The following is a 10,829-nucleotide window of genomic DNA, read 5'->3' on the forward strand; positions in this document are numbered from 1 at the left end:
TTCCCGCCTATTCTACCGCGCGCGATCTCCAAAGCTTCCGGATACGGCGATATCTCGCTCTTGGGGGGGAGAAAACGACGAACCATCCTCACGAACGCGCGAGAAGGAGATGAGACGAGGATTAAAAGGAAAAGGTTGCATGGAGAAACGCGAAGACCCACCGAGGCTCCTTTCGAGGCTCCTTTCCTTGTAGGATTAGTTCCAGCCGACGGCGGCTTCATAGCGCTCGGTTAGCGACTCCAAACAGCAAAATGCAGCATTACCGGAATAATTTCCTAGGGGGAACGTCTTCGCGACGCCAAGCTCAAAGCGCAGAGAACGAAATGTCGTCTGGCGGAGTGCGAAAACGTCCGACTGGAACAACGGGAGGAGGAGGAGCGATAGGAGGAGGATCCGTTTCAGACGATGCAATGAAACGCCAAAGAGAAGATCCAATCGGCTTATTTTCTAATCCACTTCGAATCCCTAGCAGCTCACCAACTCCAATATCAGGTTTGTAGTTTTTAATTAATAATTAAAAATTGTCTATATTCGTTTTTTTTTTCTAGTTCCACCTGCGGAGTTGTGTGAACGGATTCTCAGCGAGGAAAGCCGCGGTAATTGGCATCAGGTGGACGGTCTCTTGCAAGGCCTCATCAACCAACTAAAAACGAGAATGGGAAAACTGGAGCCGGTGCTCTTCCTTAGCGTCTTGGCTCTGGCCAAAGCAAAGCCGGCTCTATTCCTACGAGGACACATACTGAACGTACGCATTATTCAATCGATTTCTCATACATAGTCTTTTTTTAGGAGTTTGTTGGGCTTTTGAGCACTAGAAAAGAAGTCGTTGTATCGAAAATCAAAACGGCGGCTCACGTGCCTCTCCTTGTGGCTAACGTACTCAGTCACGTGTTGAAAGACGATCGCAATTGGCCAGAAAGTATAGTCAAGGTATTTTCAAAAATAAAAATAAAAATAATTTTTTTTTAATCGTTACTTTGATGTATCTATCCTATAGGCTTATATTGACGACTCGTTGGGCGAGAGGATGTGGGTTGATAGCGAAGTGTGCAGAAATTTTATTGATAATGTTCTGACGTCGTTTGGCACTCGATTGCCGTCGTCAGTTCACCAGTCATCTACGACGGCGGAATCCGGCGGCGGCGGCGGAATTTCCGTTCTCTCCGCCGGAAGTGTTGACCTCGGAGGAAAAGGTATCCTCCACAATTTCTAAATAGAAAATAAAAATCACGTTTATTGAATTAGGAGATGGGAAAACCGAGCTCACCATCGATTCATCGATACCAGATGCGCGTCCCAAAGTTTTAAACAGGTAAGAAAATAACAATCATAATATCGAATTTTTATTTATTTATTTCTTGATAGATTCTGTTCTCCTCCTGTGAGACATAGTATCAAGACTTCCGTCATTCAAATGGTCAACGACGTTCTATTGAATCGAATTTCAAGCGAACCGTCGACCGCTCGAAAGACAATTCGCTTTCTTTGCGACGTCACCGGCATACCGGAAGTCCGAGTAGCAGTCATACAACGTCTCGAAGCGTGCCTTCAAAACCCAAAGGTAAAAGACGCGAAGAATCGCGTTATTTCCTTATTTACGTTTTCGTACAGCTGACTAAAGTCGGTCAAGACCTCCTTATGTCTATATGCGAGAATTGCTCAACGGAGAGTCCGGAAGATCTCGAAACGATTAATCATTTGGTTCGTATTCGAGTCAAATCGAAGCCGCTAGCCACTCACTACGTCGCTTGCATAAAGTACATTGGATCCGCAAGGGGGATACCTATACTAGGGGGGGAGGACCTTTTATTCTTAGGACGATGATTCAACAGAATCCCTCCAATATTCCTTTGACCATGACGTACGTAATCTATAACGAACTCTCGCAATCGGGTCGCAATCCCAATAATATGGCCGTTATTTCCATGCTATTTCAAACCATTCCCAAGGCAGCGACCAAGGTTCATATTTCGCATCATTTCACTCTGGCACTAGTCAGTCCCTTTGTGTGTGTGTGTTTTTTTTTCTTCAGGCGTTGGCTGGCGTCTTTCAGGATTTGTTGACGCGCCAAGAGGATTTTCTCAAGGCGTTGCGCGGTCTCTTTCGAGAAATCGTACGCGTTCTGAGATACGAGATAGAATTCGTGGACTTTTGTCGCGCCTTGATGCACGACGACCACGAATCGCCCATTCGCAACGAAATACACGGCATCAAAGTACGTAAACAGTGAGAGAAAAAGAGAACAAAAGAGAACTCAAAAAAAAATTCCCAGGATCGTTACGTCGTTTCCGTCGTTGATTTGATCACCTTAGCTGGACTATTGAGCGTCTCTCCAACCGTTCGCGAGGCAGCCAGTGCATATGGGAGGGGAGACAAAAAAGGTAAATAAATCTATAGATAAATAGACCTATGAAAGGATGCTCTTGAATAGATTTGGACGTGCTGAGGACTTTTCAAAAGGATATGGCAGAGATTCAACAGGAGAGCGTCTATTGGCTACACACGTCGGTTCCAAATATTACGCGTCAATTGTCAAAGGAAGTCTATACGCGATGGTGAGTCCAATCACAGACAGGGGGGAACGTAGTTTCGATTGGTTACATTTTAAGTTTGCGAAAACTTCTCTTTATTGAATCGCTTGATGCGTATTACGCAAAAGATGGATGGCCGGCGGAAAACGAGCGAAAGTGACGAAAAATCTATTCAGGGGGGTATTGATTTTATAATTAATTCGCTTTCTAGTACTCTTTTTCGCCTTGCCGGCGAAGTGCCGCTTCCCGAAGATATCATAATGCGCGTACTGACTCTCGGCTCGCGTCCTGAGTTTCCCCTTTTACCGCAGGAAGCTCTCGAAGTGACGGACAAGATCATACGCAGAGCAGCCATGGTCCATTCAAAAGGCAGACTTTATTAAATAAATAAATAATTAATTAATTTTCACATTAATTATTATTGAATTACAGATCTTCCTACTCTTAGTTCCATCACGCAAGTAGACGCTCTTCTCGACGTCATTTTTCGCCTTTGCACGTACTACTATCCCGAAGGAATTCAATTGCCTCTGAAGTAAGAATATCACCATTGTTTCGCTTCTAGATTTAGAATTTTTGGGGGGCTGGTTTCAGTTATTATCCGCCTGTTTTGGCTATCAGCAAGATGTACTGGAAAGCGTGGCTGATCCTACTCACACTAGCCGCCTTTTCTCCCCAAACCGTCGGAAGATTGGGATGGGAGAGATATCCGATCCTTCGAACGATGATGGAAATGGTGATGACAAAGTGAGAAGCACACCCATCGTCGCTTTTCTATTATTTTTCTCAAAAAAATCCTTTGTTTTCAGTAATTACGCTTTTCCACCCTTCGGTCAATCGGACGAAGACAGAGCGGACGAATTGCAGGCAAATACGACTACTCCTCATCGTTTGTTTGTTTTTCTCCTTGATCTATTTATCTTATCTCCAGCGAACTCGCACGGAAAGGGAATGCATTCTTCAATTCGAACAATATCTCGCTCAAGCGACGACCCAACAGACGATCACTGAGCAAAACAGTCACTTGGTGAATCAGCTCATTACGCTGGATCCAAGGTGATCACACTGCTACGAAATAAACATAATATTTTAAATCTATTTTTTAGAGGACCGGCAAGACGGTTTCCTTCTCAGGTTATTGATCAGCTGAAAGGCGCAGCTAAGCGTCAAATGGTGGGACAGTGGCTGTGCCGTAGCCGAGAGCCAGATTTCTTATTAGACATCATTCAAGTGCAGGTACGCTTCCACTACATCGGTTTTCTATGAGAGAAGATATTGCTTTATTGTCAGGGAACGAGTAAATCGATGCCTTGGCTTGTCGAACTCGTTCATTCGTCGGCCGGTTCTCTCGATCTTTTGCCCTTGCAATGCTTGTGCGAATTTCTCCTCATCGACATGACGACGTTCGAACTCGCGTCGAAACGAGACGCGAAAGCGAAACGCGACCAAGTACGAATTAAAATAATATCAAATCCCTCCCTCGAAAATCGTCTCCTCTCTTCTCAGAATATCGATCAGCAGAGGCAGCTTCGAGCTCGTCTCCACGGCCTCCTCTTCGGCGCCGAAGCGGCGCTATCGTCCACGAAAAAAATCATGGAGTATTTTCTTCCGAAGACGTACGCCGGCGAACGCGAAGCGAGACAGGCGGCAATGAGGGTCCAAAGGAGCCTCACAAGAGGAGACCGTCTTGTCGTGATATATTCGTTTAATAGGGTCTAAAACTCGTTTTAACCGAATCGAGTGACGACGAGGAAGCGGTCGGAGAGCCGTTCGACTGGCTCGTTCATTTTTTACCGCGGCTTCCGCACTTCTCGACTATTTGCGAGAGCATTTGCTCGGCTTTCATCCAGGTAAGAGGATACAGAACGGTAAGAAATATGATACATACGTTTCTATATATAGGCTTGCAAAGTCGAAACGGATCTATCCGCTTTGACCGCCTACTTCGTCTTTCTATCTCGTTACTCTTTGCCCGACTCGTTGGTTTCTTTATCGTTGGTACATGCTCGTTTCTATCGTTGGAGATTTACTATTTGTCTTTTGCGTAGGATTTGGCTAGAATTATCATCAAACGAGCGCCTCATATCGGAAGAATGATGAAGTCGTCGTGCAGAAACGACGGGCTTCGAGCTTTGCTACGAGTTTTTGTCTCCGTATTGACGTCTGCTTGCGAAAAGCAGGAAAAACCGAATATTGAAGATCGAGTAAAAAAAATCAATTAGTGAACCTTGTCGCTAATTAATTAATTTCCTTCTTCCCAGGAAATAATCATCGTCAAATGGTCGGAAACGAAGCGAGCCTATTTGCACTACTCTGTAATTCATGGAATGATTGCCTTACTTACACACGGACCACCTTCAGGTTTGCTACGATTTTTCACAATTGCCATCTAGCACGCCTTCTCTCCAGACGGCAATGAAACTGACTATTGGAAATTGCTGGACGCCTGGTTTCCAGAAAACGAACCGATGCCAGCTGGATACTTGCTCGAAACTCAACAGAGCGCTCTCATTCTCGACCGAGCGCTCAAGCTGTGCATGATACGGTCATCAGTTCCTCGTCTAGTAAAAGCAGGTGTTCACCGTAGCACAATTCGGTCTCCCCACACCCAATCACTGTTTCTCTAGCATTGGACTCTTCGCAGTTAGATGAAGCGGTGATATTCGTGCAATCGTTTGGAATACCGGTTCAGAGCATGAGGTAAATTCACGCAATAGGGCCACGACTTAGTAGATAAAACGCGTTTCCTTTTTTTTAGCTTCTTGCTGCAGAAACTCGACGACGCTGCCACTTCAAATAGAGATGCTTTAGAACTAGCCGTCAATGATAACTCTGATAGTCCAAGTACGATTATATTCTTTTTATACGCGTACGATATTCGTTTTCTTTGCAGTTTACTTGTCGAGACTTGTGGATGTGGAGCGGATGAGAGGCGCAAAGGGTGGCGATCAATTCAAAGCTTATCTTGCTGTAGACCGAGGTCCAGCCGTTTCGAAAGGTAATAGCACGCGTTGTTGTACGTAATCGGTCGATTCGAATGACTAAAAGGGAGCGAGGCTGTTCGGTTTGACGACGAGGACATACAGAAGCTGCCTTTGCCGATTCCCATGGACACGGAATCGTCTGGCAAAGAGGATGAGACGAATTGGAGAGAGACATTGCAGAATGTAAGAGAAAACAATTCCTATGCAGTCTATATTATAGGAGATAAACCCTCGCGGTCTAGTTCTTCAAAGGAAATAGGAAGGAGCAACTCCGCATCTTGGGATCAATTCAAAAAGTAGAGCTCTTGCTATCGTAACAAAGACCTATATGTATTTATTGAATCTAGGAATTGAGAGTCGGTTCTTCCCAACAAGCGAAAAACATAGCAACCGCTTGGCTAAACTTATCCAAAACCAAGTCTATTTCCATGACGACCGACGACGTCAACGAATCTCCCGCCGCCGCTCGACTCTTTTCCCTACTAAAAACCCGTTCTCGTGACGACGAAATTAAAGACCTCGTCGATCATTTGACGTCACTCGGAGGAGTAGAATTCAGTCGGCGTCTACGCAAACCACAACGATCTCTCTCCGTCGACTCCAAGGACGTATTGACCCGTGCGCGACGAATTCTTCGCCGCGGATCTTCGATCGACGATTGGGCCGCCGGTCCCGTCGTCGACGAACTCGAAACGCTCATAACGGCAATCGATTTAGCCAAAGACATCAATCTTTATCTTGATATTTTGTTCGGGCGCAATCGATTGGACTGCCAGTCGTATCTTCTCTCCGTCGTCGCTCATCAGTCGTCGTGGGACACGTTTCACCGAGCCGTGGAGCATCTTCTCGCGTCGGACGCTCTTCGTCGATTCAAACCGTCTTCTGTATTAGAATACTTAGTCGCCTGTTTGCAATCGCCGCGTATTTGGCAAGGCACGACGCCTTTAGCGACTGGAATCGAAAGTTTTAATAAGGTACGTGTGCCACGCGACTCGCGCGTAGAGATTCGAGCGCTGAATTCCACTAGGATCCCGACTCGCGCGTTCTTTTACGCGTGAGTCCCTCTCAGAGTTGTTTCGTTGTGGACTACGTATTGACTGAGGCGGAAGAAAGCGAAAACGAGAGGTTACACACCCATCTAAGTCAGTGCACGTTTAGCTTTTTTTTAGTCTTGCAATTTGTTTAGGAGAGACGAGATTCTAGCCAAACGATTGCCCTTAGTTCAAGCCTGTTGCCGAACCGGTTCTGACGTCACGGAACGCATCGTTCGACATCTTCAAGAACATGAAAACAGGTACACTTATATATGTGACTTTGAGACTAAAAAAAGACGACTATTTTTTCTTTATTAGAACGTCAGCTGATTCTCTTCTCGTTCAACTCTACTTCGAGATTCCTTCGATTGTTCGTCTCTTCGCTGATTTGCCATACATGAGCAGAAAAGCTCTTTACTTTCGCGGCTCCTCGAAGGCACGACACGCGTGCCTTCTTCAAACTTTTTACTGCTACGCACTTCTCTTCTCTCCTTAGATGGATCCGAAAATTCATCGTCTATTGGCTACTCTCTCCAAAACCGATCGACCCGAAGACGCGATGCGCGATCTTGAGGGGCAGTTTCTCTTGCTTCAGAGCATCGCCGCTTGTCATCCAGGGCTAGTAGCGAGGTCTTTTTTACTTCTAAATCCATCGCCCATCGAGCCTCGATAAAAATTCCCTAGGCATTTGACGTTGATTGGAATTCTCCTCAAGGGTCAAGTGCACCTCAACGCTAAAGAATTTCAACGGCGAAATCTTCCTTTATTTTTCGAATGGATGCTCGACCTTCTCGATGTATTGCGCTCTCTATTGTTCCAGTGTTTAGACGTAAGACCGACGACGGCCTAAAGAAACGTTATTCATATATTTATTAAGTGTATTGCTGAACCTTTGAATAGCATATTGAACACGTACTTTCGATTTATGAAGGTAATTGGTGTACGCAGAGGGAGAGGATCATCGCATTTTTTTTCTCTTAGGCGTACGTCACAGAGAGACAACCGCACGAAAGAATTGTCGTCAAATTCTCCGCGTTTCTTTGCCGCCTGCACTCCTCTGATCCCGCGCGGACAACTCAACACTTGTTGGCAGAGATGGACACTTTGAAGCGAGTGAACCACGCGTCCTTTATTATTTATTTATTTATGATTTTAGGAAGTTAGCGGACATTTATCCGGATGATCTGCACTGCATCAACATCGCTCACTTCTTGTCCTCTCGTGAACTGGCGACGGCGGAAGGGCAATCTCTCACGGCGGACGATTTTACGTGCCGCAAAGGTGCCGTCAACAAGTGGTCCGAGGTCAGAGAAGCACTTATATATAGAATTAAATATTTAATATTTTTTGTTTCGCAGTCTGAATTGATGTTGGCTATGGAAAGTGATGACGAAATTCAAAGAGATGCGGCTCACTGTCAGGTTATTACTCAGCTTAAAGAGGCCAATACGAGGTACTATTGAATTTCTCGGATCTTATTAAAAAATGAGAAATTTTCGCGCAGATCTTCCGATTTGATTTCTCACGTGGCATTCTGTCTAAAATCATTGCGAATCGACGTCGCGTTCAGCGCTCTTCGACACCTCTACGAGTACGTTCCACTTGCTCGAGGTTTGCCCAGAGACACCGCGTCAAATTTCTTTTTTTATTGACGCTTTTTTGGGGTACATAGACCAAGCGGACACACTGATACAATACGCCTTTGAATTGGCGGTGCAGAAACCCGAAGACGGTCTCCATCATCTCCAGGCCACCTTCAAGGCCTTTTCCCATCAAGACTAAGATTATTGATTGACAGCTATTGGTGTTAGGTACAGTAATTAAAAAAACAAATCAGTAGAATGTATGTGGGGGAGGTTGAGAGAGCACGTGAAAGCGAGAGACCGACCATGGCGCTGTTGTTTCGCCTTACTGTTGCTTTCCTTTGCTTCGTTTCTCTCGCAGGTCTTAAATTCTCAAAGTTAGGTCGCCGTGGCAACAGTGAATTGACAGCGAGCCAGCGCAGCAAGCTGAAAATCGACCTCGACGAATGTCGCGCCCGCCTTAAAAGCGCCGTCGCCTGTCTCAACCGAAATCCCTTCATAAAATATCCCACGTGCAAGCAGTCAACGAAGGGAGATGAGTTGAAGCAGTTGCGCGTACGATGTGCGATTCTGGAAGGCGTTTGGCTCGTTGACACGACCGTACACAAGGGCGATCCTCCCAAAGGAAACTCGGGTGGGAGGCAAAAGCGTATGGCCACCCATGTCGTCGAAAGAAGCATCGACGCCGTGGGAGAATCCTTGAAGAAATCGATTGACGCATCAGGAGCCACTGAACCGATTCCTCAACTCGATCGCAAGCGCTCGCGAAGAGGCAAGAGAGTGTACCGCTAGAGAGGCAGTTTAAAGAAACTATATTCGCCTTGTTTTAGGCTCGTGTAATCTAACTCCCAGATCGGATCATTCGACTCGCGCTGTTCGAATGGGTAGAACGATTGAATCGTCGATCGGCGGCAGCGTCGGCATCATTATCAGCACATCGACTGCACGCGGATACGTCTACGGGCAAAACGGCGAATTCGGATGCATGTCAAGCTATTGCTCTGGACTCGAAGCCGACGCCGGTGCGGCGGTCACCGTTACCGAAGGCTATTATTATAATTTTAACGACGTTGCTGGCCAGTCGAAGATATATCTTGGCTCTATACCGGGGTATTCCTTTGGAGTGGTGTATTCTCTTGCGACTGGAGCGCGAATTGGTTACATGTCATCAGCTGAAGCTGCCGCCGATCTCGCTCCAGTTTCGGCTGGAGTCTTTTATTGTGACACGGAAGTGGTTCGCGGGCCGAGCTGCAGAGGTAGTGTACTACTGGGCTTTTTCTACTCGTTTCTATAAAAAATGGCGTGTTGTACTAGTGACGTACGGGAAGTATACGGAAGCTGTTCGTTCTTGGGGTCGCCTCAGTTATAGGTATGTATATTGTTATATTGTTCGCTTTATGATATCTAATGATCTCCTCCAGGAAAAAGACGGTGAAATCGTCGATTTGTGATTAGATTCACTTGTTGCATGTGGACGTCAATGGTGTGAGTTGTTGTAGAGCGTTTATTAAAAGCGAGAATCTAAAATCCAATTTAGTACTGACCTTAGGCTAGCTAGAGCGCAAAAAAAGAATGCGAGACGTCACTCACAGTTACGTAGTCAACTGATTTAGACGGGCGAGAATAGCGGTGAGGGCTCCGGCTTGTTGTACGGCTTTGAGAAGGCTACAGAGAGTAGCCTTCTCGGCGTTTTTTTGCACCCACTTTATTATCCTTTGACGTAGCTTCATACTTTCTGTTTTCTCTTCCGGTTCGCGAGTCATTTCAACTGGAGTTACACCTAGCAGCTCTCCTATTAGAGCGTACTTGGACGATGCTCCATTGCAGACTATATCTACCACAGACTCGGGAATTTCCCTCGATCCTGGGACATAGAGAGCAAAACGCTGAACTCTCCTACATCGAAAACGCCTGATTATTTAATTGAAATAAGGGATGGTATTTATGATATACGTACAGTTTTTCTGCTAGACTTTCTATTTGGTCTTTTTCGTGTAGGTGTGTGCTGTCGTCTCTGTAAGACAACTATAAGGTTGGTTCCATTTATCTCGCTACTACTACGTAACGTGTACAGACGGTTCTTCCGTCGTAGACAAACCTGGGCGACGCTTCTTCTTCCGAGCGCAAAACTTCGAGCATTTCTGAATTGTCGTTCCTGCGAAAAGGAAAGTATCTCGTATAGCCCAAATATGACCCGGCGTCCGCGCGGCGAGAATTATACATACAGTTTACCTCCATAAGAAATATTCAGTTCGGCAATCTAGAGCGGCTCCTGGCTCAACTTCTCGCAATTCTAACGCGTAGCAGCTTTCTCGAATTTCGTCATCGAGTTCGTACTCCATAGGTGAGAGGACATTTGTCTGTGCGGAGAAATCATATTCTAGAGTTCGATCGGCGCGACATGCAAGCATTTACGATTTCTTTTATGCACACTCTTGTCGTGGACCCGTTTTCGCGTAACGTGGGAAATGCCGTTGTTAGGCATTTCGCACCTTCGCGATCAGTTAGCGTCTCGCGGTGAGTCGATCGCTTCGGCAAGCGCTGGTTTCTCGTTCGAACAATTCGCCCATTCGAGTCGAAAAGGGTGATTTGGTAGAGCACTTCTCCCATTGGAGACGTGAGAGAATCTCAGGGAAGGCCAGGGAATCCCTCGCTATACCGGCACGAGGGTGGGGAACCACCTCTGCGTTGGTTGGC

General features: G+C 46.1%; 2 protein-coding genes across 3 annotated transcripts; one reads left to right on the forward strand and one right to left on the reverse strand.

Annotated features, from left to right (window-relative positions):
- The first annotated feature begins 33 nt into the window (after positions 1-33).
- Positions 34-9,502, forward strand: LOC136183652 (integrator complex subunit 1-like). The gene is made up of 45 exons (XM_065970367.1): positions 34-134; positions 194-229; positions 280-492; positions 549-745; positions 790-930; positions 998-1,193; positions 1,246-1,312; positions 1,366-1,561; positions 1,612-1,757; positions 1,817-1,961; positions 2,033-2,215; positions 2,273-2,381; positions 2,432-2,555; positions 2,610-2,687; positions 2,743-2,900; positions 2,964-3,066; positions 3,126-3,278; positions 3,341-3,398; positions 3,463-3,587; positions 3,638-3,767; positions 3,822-3,980; positions 4,038-4,187; positions 4,244-4,381; positions 4,434-4,529; positions 4,580-4,735; positions 4,793-4,892; positions 4,941-5,105; positions 5,159-5,231; positions 5,290-5,375; positions 5,425-5,529; positions 5,580-5,698; positions 5,758-5,811; positions 5,863-6,489; positions 6,543-6,640; positions 6,702-6,809; positions 6,868-6,985; positions 7,046-7,179; positions 7,234-7,378; positions 7,427-7,480; positions 7,531-7,853; positions 7,908-8,002; positions 8,054-8,160; positions 8,222-8,904; positions 8,963-9,388; positions 9,447-9,502. The coding sequence occupies exons 1-40, from the start codon at positions 110-112 to the stop codon at positions 7,711-7,713; spliced, it is 5,451 nt and encodes a 1,816-aa protein (XP_065826439.1). The 5' UTR covers positions 34-109; the 3' UTR covers positions 7,714-7,853; positions 7,908-8,002; positions 8,054-8,160; positions 8,222-8,904; positions 8,963-9,388; positions 9,447-9,502.
- A 116-nt stretch (positions 9,503-9,618) lies between these two features.
- LOC136183658 (uncharacterized) lies at positions 9,619-10,748 on the reverse strand. Of its 2 annotated transcripts, XM_065970375.1 has the most exons (6): positions 10,548-10,748; positions 10,365-10,492; positions 10,231-10,287; positions 10,090-10,146; positions 9,723-10,028; positions 9,619-9,653 (listed from the first exon to the last, which is right to left on the reverse strand). In XM_065970375.1, the coding sequence occupies exons 1-5, from the start codon at positions 10,740-10,742 to the stop codon at positions 9,725-9,727; spliced, it is 741 nt and encodes a 246-aa protein (XP_065826447.1). In that variant the 5' UTR covers positions 10,743-10,748; the 3' UTR covers positions 9,619-9,653; positions 9,723-9,724. The 2 variants fall into 2 exon arrangements, 1 of the variants encoding a protein (XP_065826447.1); XR_010669202.1 differs by having other exon boundaries at positions 9,619-10,028; positions 10,199-10,287.
- Positions 10,749-10,829: the final 81 nt, after the last annotated feature.

Source organism: Oscarella lobularis, chromosome 2 (genome assembly GCF_947507565.1).
Source record: "Oscarella lobularis chromosome 2, ooOscLobu1.1, whole genome shotgun sequence".
In the NCBI taxonomy this organism is placed as follows: domain Eukaryota; kingdom Metazoa; phylum Porifera; class Homoscleromorpha; order Homosclerophorida; family Oscarellidae; genus Oscarella; species Oscarella lobularis.